The 17,446-nt window shown below is 56.6% G+C and overlaps 2 protein-coding genes across 4 annotated transcripts; one reads left to right on the top strand and one right to left on the bottom strand.

The window, feature by feature from the left end:
• Positions 1 to 2,689: 2,689 nt before the first annotated feature.
• ATG4D (autophagy related 4D cysteine peptidase) lies at positions 2,690 to 9,055 on the top strand. The gene is made up of 10 exons (XM_028163265.2): positions 2,690 to 3,241; positions 3,800 to 3,883; positions 3,965 to 4,138; positions 4,433 to 4,709; positions 4,783 to 4,847; positions 6,283 to 6,413; positions 7,472 to 7,550; positions 7,627 to 7,703; positions 7,781 to 7,900; positions 8,522 to 9,055. The coding sequence occupies exons 1-10, from the start codon at positions 3,010 to 3,012 to the stop codon at positions 8,696 to 8,698; spliced, it is 1,416 nt and encodes a 471-aa protein (XP_028019066.2). The 5' UTR covers positions 2,690 to 3,009; the 3' UTR covers positions 8,699 to 9,055.
• Positions 8,727 to 17,331, bottom strand: KRI1 (KRI1 homolog). 3 transcript variants are annotated; one of them, XM_007168978.2, is made up of 19 exons: positions 17,221 to 17,331; positions 17,032 to 17,105; positions 16,159 to 16,264; positions 15,552 to 15,660; positions 15,245 to 15,299; positions 15,109 to 15,158; positions 14,715 to 14,811; positions 14,547 to 14,624; positions 14,138 to 14,265; positions 13,554 to 13,680; positions 13,373 to 13,468; positions 13,100 to 13,270; positions 12,189 to 12,264; positions 12,006 to 12,094; positions 11,797 to 11,920; positions 11,581 to 11,711; positions 10,601 to 10,665; positions 10,388 to 10,486; positions 8,727 to 9,620 (listed from the first exon to the last, which is right to left on the bottom strand). In XM_007168978.2, the coding sequence occupies exons 1-19, from the start codon at positions 17,312 to 17,314 to the stop codon at positions 9,281 to 9,283; spliced, it is 2,109 nt and encodes a 702-aa protein (XP_007169040.1). In that variant the 5' UTR covers positions 17,315 to 17,331; the 3' UTR covers positions 8,727 to 9,280. The 3 variants fall into 3 exon arrangements, with proteins under 3 accessions (XP_007169040.1, XP_007169038.1, XP_007169039.1); XM_007168976.3 differs by having other exon boundaries at positions 15,109 to 15,155; XM_007168977.2 differs by lacking the exon at positions 17,032 to 17,105 and having other exon boundaries at positions 17,221 to 17,312.
• Between the last annotated feature and the right edge of the window lie 115 nt (positions 17,332 to 17,446).

Genomic DNA, 17,446 nt, shown 5'->3' with positions numbered 1-17,446 from the left:
CCATGCCCCCTGCAGTGGAGGCGCAGAGTCCTAACCACTGGACCACCAGGGAATTCCCCTATATCACATTTTCTTTATCCATTCATCCACTGGTAGACATTTAGGTTGCTTGCTTCCACAACCCAGGAAGGAAGGCAATGAAGGCTGGGTGGGGAGGAGCCAAGGGCATGGGAGGAAAAGCCAGTGGGGGTGAAAAACCGAAACTGGGGAGCCTGGGGGACATCCCAGGGGGGATACAGGTGGCAGCTGGATGCTGGGTGGGGACAGAGACCCAGGTGGGGAGCTGAGGTTGTGGCTGTACTTGTATGGAAGGGGAGTGAAGGGAAGAAATTGAAGGTCACACTGTGAATCACTGCCCTCCTCCAGGAAGGAACTGTTGCAGGAAGGGAGACCCCTTCCAGTGCCTGAGAGTGGGCTCTTGTCTAACACGGAAATGAATTGTCCTAGGGGACACACGTACTGACAAAGCAAAAGACTTTATTGGAAAGGGGCGCCCGGGTGGAGCGCAGCAGGTTAAGAGAACCCAGGAGAACTGCTCTGCCACGTGGCTCGCAGTCTTAGGTTTTATGGTAATGGGGTTAGTTTCCGGGTTGTCTCTGGCCAGTCATCTTGCTTGGCCCATATATAGTCTGACTCAGGGTCCTTTCTGGTGGCGCGTGCATCTCTCAGCCAAGACGGACCCTAGCGCGAAGGATCCTGGGAGGTCTGTAGGACAATATTATGGGCTGGCATCTCCTCCCTCCTTTTGGCCCCTCCCAAATTCTCCCAGTTAGTTTCGGCGGCAGCACCGTATTCTTTATTGGGAGCTCCTGTTGTGAGGCAACTCATGCCCGTGGTTATCATCCTGCCTGACCAAGGCGGGGGGTTTCGGTCAACAGCTGTGACCATGGTTGGGGCGGGGTTCAGCCAGCAAATCAAACAGAAGGGGTCACCTGGGGCCACCCCAGTCCATCTGTCCCCTATGAAGCTATACGCTCTCCTTCCACTCCACAAGTTCTTTGATAACTACCATATGCCAGGCCCCACGTTGAGTGTTGAGGAGGCAGCAGTGACCAAGATGGACAGAGATGCCTGCTCTAGTGATGTGGTGGGGACAGAGGTGATAAACATAAAAATTATACATATAAATAAAAGATCAGGGCTATGGTCTGAACATTTGTGTTCCCCCCCAAAAAATTCACAGGTTGAAATCCAACCCCCTAGTGTGATGGCATTAGGAGGAGGGGCCTTTGGGAGGTGATTAGGTTTAGATGAGGATATGAGGGTGGAGCCCCCCTAATGGGATTAACAAGAGGGAAGAGACACGAGATATCTCTCTCTGTGTACAATGCACCAAGGAAAGGCCATGTGAGGACTTCGCTAGGAATAGGGCCCTCACCATGCACTAATGTTATAGAAGTCCAAGCTGACTCAGACAACCAGGTTATGATAACTGCTCTGGAAAAAAAAAAAATAGCAGGGAAGGGGGAAGGATCCCAAGGGTAGGGGTGGGATGGAATTTTGAAGGTGGTCACACTGCAGGGATGACATTTGAATAAAGTCCTGAAAGAGGTTGAGGGACAGCCCTGCAGATATCTCAGGGAAGAGAGGTCTAGGCAGAGGCAACAGCAAGTGCAAAGGTCTTGAGGTGGATTGGTACCTGTTGAATTTGAGGAAGGAGGCAGGTGTGTGGTTGAAGGGAAGTGAATGAGAGGAGAACCGAAGGTGGGAAAGTCAGGGAGGTGACTGTACTTTTGTGCCTTCTTCACATTGCACGCCTTCGTCTAAATCCTTCATCCAACTTCCTTCTGCCTGCTGAGGACAGAGCCCGTGGACTGGCCACTAGAGGCCACAGTCCGTGGGCTGGCCACTAGAGGCCGCCCTCTCTGTGCTTCCCAGGGCACTCATCCTGCCTTTGAGGTCATGATTGGCTTTCGCTGAGCCCTAACTGTGCCTCAGATGCCTCGCTAAGCGCTTTACCAGAATGAACTCAGCTCGTCCTCCTAACATTCCCCTGAGTTAGATGCACTGAAAAATTTTTACAGCTTTCTTGAGGTATAACTGACATACAACAAGCCACACACTTTTAATGTGTACAATCCGTTGCGCTTTCACATGCTGGAAACCATCACCACAATCAAGATACTAAACACATCCTAAGCCCTTTTTTATCCCTCGCTCCCACCTCTCCCCACCCCACCCCCAGGCAACCACTGATCTGCTTTCTATGACTATAGATGAGGTTGCATTTTCTAGAGTTTAAATAAATGGGACCAGCGAGTATATACTCTTCTTTTTGTCTGGCTTCTTTCCCTCAGCAAAATTAGGAAGATTCGTTTATGTCGTTGAGTGTATTTGAGCCCTTCTGCTCCTGGGGAAACTAAAGCACGTAGGGGTGTGGCTTGAAGGGGGAGTTTGGGGGAGTGGGTGTCATGCACAGGTTGGGCCCCCGACCGAGGCGGGTCTTGGGTGCGCAGCCCGCAGAGCAGCACTCTGATCCTCTGGCGGACGTGGGCAGGTGCAAACCGCGTAGGGGCCCCGCCTGGGGGTCGGTGCCCCAGCGCACGGAGGGGGCGGGGCCGGGCGGGGCGGGGCCGGAACCGGCGAGGGGCGGGGCCTGGCGCGGGGCTTCCCGGCTCTGGGGCCTCCGATAAGGACCTCTAGGGCCTCGGCAGCGTCTGGGCTCTGCGATACGACGGGCGGTGGAGGGGGTCGCGGGGCGCCGCAGGGAGGCACGGCGTCAGGAGGTCCCAGCGCGGCCACAGGGGACTGGGGCCGGGGACCCAGGCTGGGGGCCGGGCTTGGGCGGGGCGTCCGGCTGTGTCAAGCCCGCCTCCCTCCCGGGGCCAGGGCCGCTAAAATGGCGGCGGCGGCGGCGGTGACACCGTCCCGCACAGGGCCCGGGGGCCTGGTCGCCGTGCCGGGGGCCCACTAGCGCCTTCCTGGGCGCCAGCGTCCTGGCTGCGTCCTGGCCCCTGGGGCGCTCGAGCGCGGCCCCTGGGGCCCTCGGTCAGCCCTCCCGGCGTGCCCATGAACTCCGTGTCGCCGGCCGCAGCTCAGTACCGGAGCGGGAGCCAGGAGGACGCGCGCAGCCCCGAGGGCCGCAGGCCACGGCGCCCCCGAACCCCGGACCCCAACGGCCTGGGGCCCTCCGGAGCCAGCGGCCCCGCTCTTGCGTCGCCGGGGACCGGCCCGGGGGAGCCGGACGAAGTGGACAAGTTTAAAGCGAAGTTCCTGACAGCCTGGAACAACGTCAAGTACGGTGAGGAGGGGGCGGGCCCCGGGGTTGGGTTCTGAGGTGGGAGCGAGCTGAGGGTTCAGGCGGGCCGGGGGCTTGGAGGTCGGTGGGAGTCAAGGAGAACCAGACCCTGCGCCTGTCAAGTATTCCACCCTTTGTTCCCCTCCCGTGAGTCACCTGTGTGGGTCGGTCCCCCGCCCTGCCCTGCCCAGAGCGGGCCGCTGGCTGGCAGGTCCAAAGAGGAATGTGTTTACAAGCCTCAGTCGATTCCCCATGTGACCTTGGGCAAGGTTTTTTGTTTCCCTGTGCCTCCAGTTTCCTCCTCTGTAAAATGGGTACAATAATCAGACGTGCTTTGATTCATCCCGAATTAACGGCAGACACGCATGTGGCTGTTACTAGGGGCCCCGCCTCCATCCAGGAGGAATGTAGCACGGATTCCCCAGAGCCTTCCCTGAGATAGGAACTAGGATAGTCCCATCACACAGATGGGAGAATTTAAGCGCTGTTGCTGCCCTGTTAGGTTGCGTGTCTGCCAAGCAAGTGCTTCATCTTGCTGGACACTGCCCCATGTCTCCCCAGGTTGGGCAGTCAAAAGCCGGACCAGCTTTAGCAAGATCTCCAGCGTCCATCTCTGTGGCCGCCGCTACCACTTTGAGGGCGAGGGTGAGCTGGTGGCCCCTGGCTAGGGTTGGAGGAGTCCCCCAGGGCTGTTTCTGGTGGCAACTGACAAGCCTGCTCTTGTAGGTGACATCCAGCGTTTCCAGCGGGACTTTGTGTCTCGCCTATGGTTCACATACCGCCGAGACTTCCCACCTCTCGCCGGGGGCTGCCTGACCTCCGACTGTGGCTGGGGATGCATGTTACGGAGTGGGCAGATGATGCTAGCTCAGGGACTGCTGCTGCACTTCTTGCCCAGAGGTGAGCGGTGGAGGGGGAAGGGCACAGTAGGAGCGTAGCGCCCACCACAGGTCAGCAGTGTTAGAACTGTTTGTAAACAAAGAGTTTAAAGTCATGTTAGAATTGTGTGTAAAGTAAGCTTGTGGGGGGACGGGGAGTGAGAGTTGTTTAGAAAATAAGTTGAAGGAATGTGAAAATTGTAGTTAAACACGGCATGTCTGGAGCAGTAGAGTTGTGTGTAAATCATGGATAGTGGGAACTGTGCCCCACCCCCCTACACCATCGCCATTTGACTCTTAACTCCATCCCTACCAGACTGGACGTGGTCCCTGGGCGCGGGCCTGGGCCCCCCTGAGCCATCGGGGTTGGCCTCTCCCAACCGGTACCGTGGGCCTGCCCACTGGATGCCTCCGCGCTGGGCCCAGGCTGCCCCTGAGCCGGAGCAGGAGCGCCGGCACCGGCAGATTGTATCCTGGTTCGCTGACCATCCCTGGGCCCCCTTCGGCCTACACCGGCTGGTGGAGCTTGGGCAGAGCTCGGGCAAGAAGGCAGGGGACTGGTATGGGCCGTCCCTGGTGGCGCACATACTCAGGTGAGGGCCGCTGCAGGGGACACGGGAGCTACTGGGTACCCCCCGGAACTCAGGCCTTTCCTCCCATCCCCAGGAAAGCTGTGGAGAGCTGCTCAGAGGTCACCCGCCTGGTGGTGTACGTTTCTCAGGACTGCACAGGTAAGGGGCTGGGAGCCAAGGTCACAGGGTTCTCACCCTGAGCCAGTCACTACCTCAGCTGCCTCTTAGGACCCACATTCCTCAGATGCTGAAACAAGTTCTGCGGCAGAGGGACCCTTGGAAAGGATTCGAGGCCCACACTGGGTCGGGGTGCTCTGGATTCCTTCACTCCCTCTGGAACCAGGAGAGGAGACTTAAGGGGCTTCTCCCTGAGCGATAGAATAAAAGACACAGGAATTCCTCTCACAGGTCCAACTCACTCTTACTGTGTAAACAGTTCCAACATGTACGAAAGTCGGGTCTCCTCTGCCTCATAGGGTTGTCATGAGGATTAAGTGAGTCAGTGATAAAAGTAAAACCCTTAGGATAGTGCTTCTCACATAGTAAGTATTCATTAAATATTAGCTATTATTTTTATTATTCCCTCCGAAACAGTTCAGGAGAGCCTTTTTCTTAGTCTGTTAGGGCTGCTGTAACAAAAATATCATAGACCAGGGGATTCCCTGGCGGTCCAGTGGTTAGGACTCGGCGCTTTCACTGCCGGGGCCCTGGTTGATCCCCCGTCGGGGAACTCATATCCCACAAGCTGCGCGGCATGGCCAAAAAAACAAAACAAAACAAAACAAACCATAGACTGGGTGGCTTGTGAACAACAGGAATTTATTTTTCATAATTCTGGAGGCTGGGGAGGCTGGGAAGTCCAAGAACAAGGCACTGGCAGTTTTCGTGTCTGTTGGGAGCCCACTTCCTGGTTCATTTTGCTGTGTCTTCAGGTAGCAAAAGGGCCAAGTGAGCTCTCTGGGGTCCCTTTTATAAGGGCAGTGATTTCACTCCTGACCTAATCCCCTCCCAAAGGCCCCACTTCCTAATTTCATCACCTTGGGGGGTAAGATTTCAACATACGAATTTAGAGGGGGGCACAGCATTCAGACCATAGCAGCTGTGTCTCCGGAAAGGGTTGAATGCACTTTTCTGGGAGCCAGGAGGGGGCTCACATAGCCACAAGGGAGGAGGCGGGAGAGGAGAAACCAGCAGACGGGACTTGAGGCGGGACACACAGGAACTTTCAGCTGACTGGCGGGTTGCTTAGCGCTCCCATTTCCATCTTAGCAAACCCAGGCGCCGAGTCGGGGAGGACTAGAGGCCCTCTGGGCTGCGGGGAAGGCTCTCCAACTCCTCCTAGCTTTACATTGTCTAAATCTCAGGACCTCAGTTGCCCGCTCTGTAAAATGGGGATGTCCACACCTGCCTGGAGGCCCTGGGATTGTCTGAGGGAGCTTGGGGTGGGGGGACACTGGAAAGCTGCTTTTCCGCCGATGACAGGAGTGTCATCCCAAGAGGCTGCTCAGGCAGGGTTGGTCCCCTGAGGATGGAGGACCGTACTCTGAGGCTTGAAGGGCCGGAGAGAATGTGACCTGCTGCCCTGTCCTTCCAGTGTACAAGGCGGATGTGGCACGCCTGGTGGCCAGGCCAGACCCCACAGCTGAGTGGAAGTCCGTGGTCATCCTGGTGCCAGTGCGGCTGGGTGGCGAGACTGTCAACCCCGTGTACGTGCCCTGCGTGAAGGTAGGTTCTACCAGATTCTACCATGCCTCCCCCCAGGAGCCCTGCAGACTTTTTCAGCTTGGGTTAGGTGTTTATGCTTCCTTCATCTCTTCATCGGTTTATCCAGTAGTTACGGAGCACCAATTATGTGCCAAGCACTGTCCCAGCTGCTGGGGATTCAGAGGTGAACAGGCAACAACTGATGCCCTCTGGGAACAGATGTTCTAATGGGGGAATAACAGGAAGTGTATGTGGAACCAAACTGACAGCTGTGGTGTTACAACTCGGACTCTAAAGGAACCAAAATTAACACGATGAAGGGCAGATGCAGGTGGCTGCACAGCCTAGGAAAGCCCCTCTCTAGCCAGAAGCCAAGTGAGAAGCCAGAGGAGGAGTGTTCCAGGCAAAAGGAACAGCAAGGCTGGAAAGACCCTGGTGTGTTTACACCCAGAATAAAGGCCAAAGATCTCTCCACAGCCCACAAGGCCCTGTACCATCTGCCCACACTCTCCAACTCACTTCATTCTGCTCCGGCTATACAGGCCTCTTCACTGTTCTCAGAAGACACCTGCCTCAGAGCCTTTGCACTTGCTGTTCCCATCACTTGGAGCGCTCTTTCCCAAGAGGCACTCTTTTTTTTTTTTTTTTTAAACATCTTTATTGGAGTATAATTGCTTTACAATGGTGTGTTAGTTTCTGCTCTGTAACAAAGTGAATCAGCTATACATATCCCAAGATGCACTCTTAACTCCCTTAACTCTTTGCTAAAACATCATCTCTCAGTGAGGCCTTTTCCTGATTCCCCTATTTAAAATTGCAAAGCCTTCTTCCCGCCTTTATTCTTTCTCCAGAGTGTTACCGCCTTGTGACACGTGACGTAACTTGCTCATCTTGTTCCTTGTTCTCCCGCGCTAGAACATCAGCTGCATAAGGGCAGGGTTTTGCCTGTCTTGGTCACTGCTGCCCCGCAGGGCCCAGCACAGGCTTGGGTTTGCACACATTGGGCCTTTGCTATGCATTTGTTGACAGTGACAGCACCTGCTGTGGGTCCTTACCTTCACCCGCTTTCTTCCCTGCAGGAGCTCCTGCGTTCAGAGCTGTGCCTTGGCATCATGGGGGGCAAGCCACGCCACTCACTGTACTTCATTGGCTATCAGGGTAGGCCCACCCCATCCTGCTTCATCCTACCCCACCTTACCCTCTCCCACCCCTGCTCACGCTTCCTCCCCTGCAGATGACTTCCTCCTCTACCTGGACCCTCACTACTGCCAGCCCACTGTGGATGTCAGCCAGGCTGACTTCCCCCTAGAGGTGAGCTGGGATCCCCAGGGTGGGGTTGGAGGCTTGTGGAGCGTTCCCCCCGAGCCTCCCTTGTTTGTCTGCCCCAGTCCTTCCATTGCACCTCACCCCGCAAGATGGCCTTTGCCAAGATGGACCCGAGCTGTACTGTGGGGTTCTATGCTGGAGACAGGAAGGAGTTTGAGACGCTCTGCTCAGAGCTGACCAGGGTGAGCAAGGCATGCTGGAGGGTGGGAGGCAAAGGGCAGGGCTAGGGTAGAAGAGGAACAGAGGCTTTGAGGCCAGCAGACCTGGCAAGGCCACGTCCAGGCTTTGTTGTTAAGATTATTATCCTGACCACAAGCTGCAAAAGCCCAGCTCTAATTAGAGCAAAAAGAGGCATGAAATGAAAAATTTAAGGGGACAGCTGCTTCCAGGGGGTCAAGTGGTAGGACCCTGCCTTGTCCTTTGGCTCTGTTTTCCTATCAAGGCTTTACCCTTATGGTGGCAAGAAGTGGCCACCAGGCTCTCTGGGCACCTACTATTTAGTTCAGTGGAAAGGGAGCCCCACCTTCTCAGCAGACAGAGAAAATCCCAGGGCTGAAAATCCCACAGCTGTGGTTCACTGGCTGCACAGGGTCATGTGCTCATCACTGAGCCAATCACTATAGCCAGGGCACAGAAGGTGCTGATTGGCTGGCCTGCATCACTGCCCTGGCGGGATGGGAGTTGAGTTCGGGATGGGAGTTGAGTTCGGGAAGCACCTGATAAATATACCTGTTAAGATAATTATACCTACTAGGGTAATTAACATAGCTTGGGGGCTGAGCTGTTCTCTCTCCTCCCACCAGGTCCTCAGCTCCTCCTCAGCCACAGAGCGATACCCCATGTTCACCCTGGTTGAGGGCCATGCTCAGGACCACAGCCTGGACGACCTCTGCTCCCAGCCCTCCCAGCCGCCGCTGCGGCTCCCTCGCACAGGCCGGCTTCTTAAGGCTAAACGCTCGGAGGACTTTGTGTTTTTATAAAGGGAGGGGATGAGGGAGAGGACACGACCCTATTTATTTTTTTATTTATGTCACGCTGGGTGCGGGAGCTTGAACTGCCCCCCTGACAAGTGCAGCTGAGAGAAGTCCAGGAAGCCTCCGGGCCGGGGCCATTCAGCCAGGAACAGAGCCCGCACACCTGCCTCCCACCAGCTGGGCCCTCCTCACCGGGCAGGGAGGGAGGGCCCCCGGGCACCCACTCAGGGCCTGACTCAGTACTGTAGTTTGCACTGGACCGTCCATGCCCCTCACCGGTCCCAACGCCCCCATCCTGCCAAGGGCTGGTGGGAGGGAGGAGGGGCTGTGACCAATGGGGGCTAATAAAGCCGTTTGACTTGACCTTGGCTATGGCTGGGCCCAGCATTTGAGGGATGGGGCTCAGGGTATGTCTCGAGGTGAGGTTCCAAGTCATCTGGGGAAGCTTACTGAGTAGGCCTGAGCTTTCACATCTCTAAGATGGGAAGACTCCCTTGCCCACAGGTAGATGTGAGGGTCTATACAGTCGATAAGAGGGGGCTTGATTGAAGGGGAGGAGCCCCAAGGCCCCTGCAGGCTCCCTTGAGCTCAGGGGTGGCTCTTAGGCCCCTGCTGCTTCCTCCGTTGCCGGCCCACCTGGCGGAAGTGCAGCCGTTTGGGGTTGAGGCCAAAGGCCTGCAGTCTCTGGCGGCTGAACTCACGTCCACCAAGTGTTACTGTGGGGCCCAGGAGACGTGCCTTCTTGCCCCTCCTCTGCCTCCGGGGGGCCGGCTTCTCGGTGGGTGTCGCAGGGGCTGCCTCTTCCTGTACTGGGGGGCTCTCAGGCTGGGGCCACTTCCCACAGGCCCCATCGGGTGCCAACAGCTGCCCCTGTGGGCAAGCTTTGTCTCTCTGTGGCTTCCCTGTGGCTTCTGTGGGCATCTCTGTCCTGGAGGAGGAAGGCGTGGCTCAGCCCAGGCCAGTCACAATTAGGCTTTCCATCCCCCATTTTTATAGATGTAAAAAGGAGAGGCTCAGAACTCGGGGGCCTGGACTTCCTTGGCGGTCCAGTGGTTAAGACTCCGTGCCTCCACTGCAGGGGGCGTGGGTTCAATCCCTGGTCAGGGAACTGAGATCCCACACGCCGCACGGCGCGGCCAAAAATAAAAAAAAACAATTCAGGGGCCTGCCTGGGACTCAAACGTGGGTCTAATGCAATACCAAACTGGGAATTTTCTACTGAACTCTGAGGCTGGATTGTGTCACTGACAATTTTGATCGTTGAGCCTGGGCCTACACTAAGCTCTTCACACAAATTAACTCACTTTAGCTTTACATCAACTCCGTGAGCTTTTATCACTCCTGATTTATAGATCAGGAAATAACAGGCATAATAACAAGAGCTAATACCTATCCAGAACTTACTGTTTTAAGCACTGTACCTGAATTAATTCACTTAATCCTCAAAAAACAGAAAAACCCAACAAGAAGTGAGCCATCTTTATCCCCATTTTATAAATAAGGAAGCAGGCCCAGAGGGAAAGTGACTTACCCAACGTCACATAGCTACAGCCCAGCCAGGACTTGATACCCAGGTATCAAAGAAGGGAAACCCCATTCCCAAGGTCATGTGACAGATGGCTGACAGAGCATGACTCAAACCTGGGCCTGGCAGGCCCCCAAGCCCACCCACCCCCTACAACCAGCAATACTTACTCCTCTGGGCAGAGTGACTTGAAGATCTGCCTCTTTTTCCATACGTTCTGGGCCTTCTGGCTGTACGCCCTCTTGTCCTGCAGCTCCTCCTGCTCCGACCTGCAGGTGCCCGGCAGACACACCTGTCGCTGGGTGCTCTGGGTGGTGCCCATGCTTGCCTTCAGCCTGCCCGCCCCTCCTCCCGGGGCACCTGGCCCAGCCCCACCCCGTCACCTGTACATGCAGGTCTTCTTCAGGGAGCACCACCGGTTCAGCTCCTTGTCATCGGCAGTGAGGATCTGCAAGGGCAGGGAGAGTGGGGTCCCGCTCGTGAGCCCCAGGGGGCCCTGACTCTTAAGCCTTAGTCACCTCATGGGTCAAAGCAGGGTAATGCTAGTTCCACCCAGCAGAAATGTCATGATGGTGAGAAAGAACTGATTTCTGCAGAGGCTAATTGATTTTTTTGTTTTTGGGGGCATCAGATGGGGAAACTGAGGCTCAGAGAGGGGATCCTTGCCCCAAGTCACATGGCCAGGAAGTGGCTACTCTCAGATTACAATTTGGGCCCTTGAGCCCTGACGCATGCACTGTGGTCCCAGCAGCCTCAGACCAGGGCAGGGGTCTCCATGCCAATGACTGGGTTTGCTAATTACAGATGAGGCCCAGGTTCCTCACTAATGAGTTGGGCACCCCCTTAGAACCTACTGGAAGGTCGTCAGGAAGATGAAGTGAATGCAGATGTTATAAGCTCAATAAACATTGTCTATTTTTACTGTCAAGCATCCATAGCCGTTGTGGCTAAGGCGCAAGTGACATTCAAAGCATATTTTTTTCACATCCACATCCATGAGGTGGGGCTGTTATGAGGCTCATTTTACAGATGGAGAAACCCAGGCACAGAGGCTTAAGTCACATGTCCAAGATTATACAGCTGGTGAGCGGCTGAGCCACAATTTGAACCTGTGTCAAGTCTTAATGGTCACCTTGTTGCCGATATACGGTAACAGAATTAAAACTAATATTTACTGGGGCCTGTTGTGGGCAAAGCACTGTTTGAGCCCCTGCCTCACAGAAACCCTTTGAGGCAGGTAATATTATTAGTACTGTCATTAGCACTATTATTCCTATTGTTTTCGAGATGAAAAAACAGGCCGTGTCACAGCACAGATGGCCCCAGGCTCCCCCTTGCCTAGCAGGTGCCCCCAGGGTCCCACCTCCTCGGTGCTGAGCCCGAAGTCGCAGGGCACCACCGTGCGGTACTTGAAGCGACAGGGCAGGTCATCGATGATGTCCTCGTAGTCCAGCCGGTAATACTCGTCCAGGTACTCCTCGAATGTCTTGTCCCCTGAGCGGGGACAGAGCCAGGCTGCCGCGGTGTGCCAGGCCCCGTGGAGCCCCTGCCTGCCCACGGCCGCCCACCCGGGCCTCACCAGGGTCAAACACAGGCTTCTCCTGCCCCACGGCTGTGGCGAAGGGCGACTTCCGCTTCTTCTTGCCCAACGAAGGAGCCTTGCGCTGCTTCTGAGGCCGGCTGGGGTCATAGTCGGCATCCATCTGCCGGGACGCGCAGGTCAGGCCTGCCCTTGCGGTCCTCGGGACCCTCTGAGGACCCCCAGATCCCCGCGCCCAGGGCACCTACATTGAAGTCGGGGTCCTCGCAGTGCGGCTCCTGCTGGCTCCAAGCTCCACCCTGCTCCGGCCCAGCCCAGGTGTCCCAGTTCCAGTCGTCTGATTCCAGAGCACAGGCAGGCAGGGGTGGGCCGGGGGGTCAGGTCAGGCCAAGCACCCCCCGCCCCCAGCCCACTGCCCCAGGTGACCTCACCTTCAAGCCCTTCCTCTTCCTCAAACTGTGGCTTCTCCTCCTCCATGGTTCCGTAGTACTTGTCCCCGAAGCACTTCTGCAGGGTCGGGGCCGGGAGTGTGAGCAGGGCCCGCTCCCCCCAGATGGCAGTACTCCTGCACCTTACATGGCCTCCCAGCACCCCCCTCAGCTCCTGATGTCGGAGGAACCCTGTGTGTCTGGGCCCCTCCACACCCACTTTTGGCTCATCTTGCCCCCTTGACCCCCCTGCTCTCTGCCCCCTGTTCCACTGGCTGGCAAAGGCAGATATTGCTAACCGTGCCATTTATAAGCACCTGCTACACGCCGGACGCTGGGCTGCATCTCACTATGTTCTCACAAGCTCCCCAAGAGACAGAAACTACTGCCAAATATTGAGAAGCTGAAGCTCAGGACTGAGAAGCTTCTAGAAAGTGTAGGCTGAACTCCGACCACACAGCACCCACCCACTCCAGTTTTCACCTGGCCCACCTATGCATCCTTAGTCTCCTTCCTTGACCTCCCAGGCTTAGTCAGGGGCAGCTTTGTGGTGCCCGTGGTCCCCACTGCTCTCCCATCCAGCCCTCATCGCCTGTTCCAATGGCCTGAAGCTGTGTTTCCCCAAATACAACAATAAACACTAACGGCTCAATAAATGAGTTTAAAGGAAATACCGCGACCCAAATTTCCTTGAGCATTTACCAAGTTAATTAACATTTAGTATTCCTCTCAAGGTATCTTTACAACAGCCCTGACGTAAATGCTGCAGTTAGACCCACTTTATAGACAGAGACACAGGGTCAGAGAGGTCAAGTCACTTTTCTGAGGCCACACGGCCAGGAAGGGACAGCTGATTCCAGAGCCACGCTCTGAGCACTCGGCTGCACAGCCGGGCTGGGGCTCTGGGGCCACACCTGCATGAGCTGGTCGTGCTGGGCGGGGTCAAAGTCGTCCTCGAGGTCCTGCTCCTCAAAGCCCAGTGTCTCGTTGCCTGTGACCTGCCGCAGCCTCTCCAGCTTGGCCAGAATCTCCTTCCTCTTCAGATTCTTCAGCTGCTTGAGTTCCTCCTGCTTCCTCGCTTTCTCCTGCAGGCGGCAGTTCACGGGAGAGGGAGGGTATGGGCTCCCCCCTCCCCCGGCAGGCTGGGCCCCTCCTCCTCACAGCGCACCGCCCCAACAGACACTCACCCTCCTCTTCCGCTCCCGCGTCTCTTCCCTCCTCTCCTTCCTGCGCTCGTCCTTTTGGCGCACGGAGGATGTGATGTTCCGAGGATAGGTCTTGACCTGTGGGCAGCAGAGATGATTCCAGGCTCTCCCGGCCTGGGTCCTGCGGGCCAGGTCCTCCCCGGAGCTGGCACTGGCCACCCACCGAGGCAGAGTCTGGCTCCTCGAAGCGGAAGTTGTACTTGTGCTCAAAGTCCTCCTGCTTCTTCAGAAACAGCTCCCCCTCGTCTGAGGAGTCATCCACGGCCAGCTGGACCGGGGGGCCAGGGACCCTGAGGGACGAGATGGGATGGGACTGGGGGTGTCAGCCGAGCTCCTGCACTCCTGCGTACCAGCATATTAACTCATTTAATCCTCACAAGAACCCTCTGCTAGGGTGCCACCATTACCCCCATTTTATAGATGGGAAAACCGAGGCATGGAAATCCAGTGGCAGGGCCCCCTGGCTCCAGAGCCCGCACTCTGCAGCTTTTCCTCAAGAAAGGCTAACTCTGGGGAACTCCCTGGTGGTCCAGTGGTTAAGACTCACACTACCACTGCAGGGGCCACAGGTTCAATCCCTGGTTGGGGAACTAAGATCCTGCATGCCACACAGCGCAGCCAAAAAGAAAAAGAAAAGAAGAGAAAGGCTAACTCTGCTACCATCTATGTGAAAAAGTGTAAACGCCTGGTGCCTTTTCCTTTCTGGCCAGTGCTGGCTCCAGGCCCCTGGGGGACATGGCTACTCACCCTTCTTCTCCTTCCTCCTCTTCCTCCTCATCTCCCTCCTCCTCGTAGCGTTTGTTGAGGATGTAATCCCGCAGGAAGCACTCCCCCTCATCCAGTTCTGGGTTGTTCCAATACTCCTTGAGGTGAGTCTAGGGGTGGGTAATAGGACCTGGATCAGGGACTCCGGGACAGGGAAGGAGCACAGATGTGGGCACCCAGTGGATTTGAGTGACTGCAGCTTCACAGCCGGCCTATGAAGTAGGTGGGCTAATCCTCATTTTATAGATGTAGAAGCTGAGTCCCAGAGAGGGGCACACCCCATCTTTAGAGAATGTGCTCCTGGCTACCCTCTCAAGGGCCGGTTTCCAGGGAAAGGTTGGATGGAGGCAGACCAGTAGTAGTGGGTCAGGGACCATGAATGGGAACTCACCAGTTCTTTCAGGGTGTCGGGGTTCTGAATCTCCTTCTGCCCCTTCAGCCACTCGATGTAATCAGCATCCTCCTGGGCCTGGGGGGAAGGCCAGCGCTGAGGGTCTGTGGGAGCCCCGGGGCCCCCTCTCTGCCACCAGCCCCCGTCTAGCTGGGCCCCAGCACCCACCTTCTCCTCTCTGCTTTTAGCGCGTTTCTGCAGCAACCCGGAGCCACCTTCCCCGGCACTGTCCTCGTCCTCACTGTCCTCCACAAATGCCCGGAAGCTGCCCGTGTGAGAGAACAAGCCTCAGGACGGGTGGGCTGGCCCTGCCTGCTGCCCCAAGACAAGCCCTGTCTACTAATCCCTGAGCTCGTCCTGACAAGCCCAGAGCTGTGCTGTGACATAGAGCCCATGACCAAGCCCATTTCACAGATGCAGAAACTGAGGCCCAGAGCAAGCAAACGACATGCCCAAGGGCACATAGCCATTAAGTGACAGAGCTGGATTTGAACCCAGGCCCGCCCAACCTCAGAGCCTCAACTCCTTTCCATCTGGCCACTCAGCCAGCCCCAGGGCTCACCTTTCCTTCAGCTGTTTCTGTTCTTCCACATAACTTTTCGATGAGGTCTGCTGCAGAGAGAGTGACATGGGCCTCAGGCCCAGCCCTGAGGCTCCAAGCACCCCCAAGCCCCCCACCCAGCCTCCACCCCACTCACCTGGAGTCTCTGATTGGAGGCCTCCCCATCTGAATTCTCCTCATCGACATATTTGCTATATGAAGAAGGAAGAAGGCTTCAGAATAGACTCCCCATGGCCTGTCTGTCCCCATGGGGTAAGGGGCTGTTAAGAGCAACAGCTGGTGGAGGGGGCAGTGGGGTGCAGACAGGTCACCAAGGCTCCTGCTCTCCAAGGTTCCCTCAACTCTGGTGAGTCACCGGCTTCTTCCCACCCCTACCGCTAAGTGCCTGATGTGTCCACCTGCCCTGGGAAAGTGGGAGCAGAGGGGTCAGGCTTTCTCCTTACCCTCCCTTCTCCAAGATAACCTTCCTCTCGTAGTCCTTCAGGTACATGGACTGCACCTTCTTTTGCTTCTCTTCAGCTGCTGGCTCCTCCTTACTGTCTGAGGACGATGCTGCGGGGACACCAGAAGACACCTGCCATCACCCACATCCACAAACCCCTTCCTCCCCCAGGCAGACAGTAAGACTGTGCTGGGCCAGAGTCAGACCGAGGTTTCAAATCCCCGAGCCACTAGTTCCCAGCTATCAAAGAGGCATCACACTTGCTACTACCTGGAAGTACCTGGCAGTGATCATTCAGTGAATAATTCACACTCAGAACAGGGCCAAGCACACAGCCGTTATTAATGACAACAGGTCATAACCTAAGACACTCTGCTAAGCGATTTTTTTGTTTTGGTTTTTTTGCCTTGCCGCGTGGTATGCCGGATCTTAGTTCCCCACCAGGGATTGAACCCGTGCCCCCTGCAGTAGAAGAATGGAGTCTTAACCACTGGACTGCCAGGGAATTCCCTTTGCTAATCAGTTTTGACCTGTGGAGATCCATTAAACAGTCAGAACCGCCTATAAAGTAATGAGGAATCTGGGCCTCAGGAGAAGCAGTCCCAGACCTGTTCTCTGATAGAAGGTGGCATCTTTCTGATAGATGCGCGGATCCTTCTTCTTCAGTAAGGAGAGGGTCCTGTAAAAGTCACGCTCCTGCTGAGTGTCAAATTCCTAGGGCAGGAAAAGGGGTGGGGACAGACTTCAGAAAAGGGCTGTGATGGGGGCAGTAAGCAACAGGGGCAGGTGGGCTGAGAGTGTGTGGGAATTAGTGTGCATAGAGGGGTATATGTTAGGAGGAAGGAAGGGGGGGAATCCGGCTGGGTAGAGGCAGGTGGGGGTGGAGGGCTGGATCTGAATGGGGGAGGTGGTCAATTAGGTGGAGGAAGGAGAGGGGCCCTCTTGGGGGTGGGCCACACATAGGTACGGGATATGAGACAGAGGAAGGTAGCAGGCAAGGGGGTGGGTGGTACTTTCTGGTATAAACAAGGGATGGACAACCTAGGGGCAAGTGGGCAGAGGGCACATAAGAACAGAGAGGAAGGGCTAGACTGCTCAGTGAGGCTGGAAAGATCAGGGCTGATATGGGGAAAACCTGGGTGCCCCATGTGGCACAGGGATGCCCCACTCTGGGGACAGAGGCAGACACGGAGAAATGGTTAAACTGTTAGGGACGAAAATGTGGACAGAGGGTTCACACCTCACAGATCAAGATGGGCAGGTAGATCCGAGGTAGGGGAGGGGAAGTAGGGGAGATCTGCCCACTCCCTGGGGATGGGGAGGGCGCTGTCTGTCCCTCATGGAAATGGGGGGTGGGAGATGGACGCTCCCGTACGGCGCGATGGGGTTGGGGGTTAGCCGCCCCCTATAAGTCGGGGCCGGGATGCGGTGGGGGGCTTGGACACCTCCCGCAAGTCCGGGAGGGAGGCGGGGAAGCTCACCACGCGCTCGTCGCCGGAGTCAGACTCGGAGCTGGAGTCGCCGCAGCTGTCCCTATCCCCATAGCGATCTTTCACTGTGGGGCACAGATGGGATCCCCCCCCCAGCTCAGCCTGGGGGACCAGATCAACCCCCACTTCCCGACCGCCCTGCACGCGCCGGCGCCCCGCGCGCACGCGCCCCGCACTCACGCCGCTGCAGCTCCTCGCGCTCCCGGTAGCGGCCGTACCGCGCGGCGAACGCCGCGTTCACCCGCAGGGGTGACGACCCGCGCGGCTCCGGCATGGCGGCTCTACGACCCACTGCGCAAGCGTGTGGAGAGCCCCACCCCCAGGAGGAGGGGCTACTCAGTAGCTAGCTTTAAATGGGGGCGGAGCCTCGTGGGCCGCACCTAACCCCGCCCCCGGCCCTTCCGGG

Source organism: Balaenoptera acutorostrata, chromosome 2, assembly GCF_949987535.1.
Source record: "Balaenoptera acutorostrata chromosome 2, mBalAcu1.1, whole genome shotgun sequence".
Taxonomy (NCBI): Eukaryota; Metazoa; Chordata; class Mammalia; order Artiodactyla; family Balaenopteridae; genus Balaenoptera; species Balaenoptera acutorostrata.
Note: the sequence above shows the minus strand (reverse complement) of the source record. Positions and strands in the feature narration are given on the sequence as shown.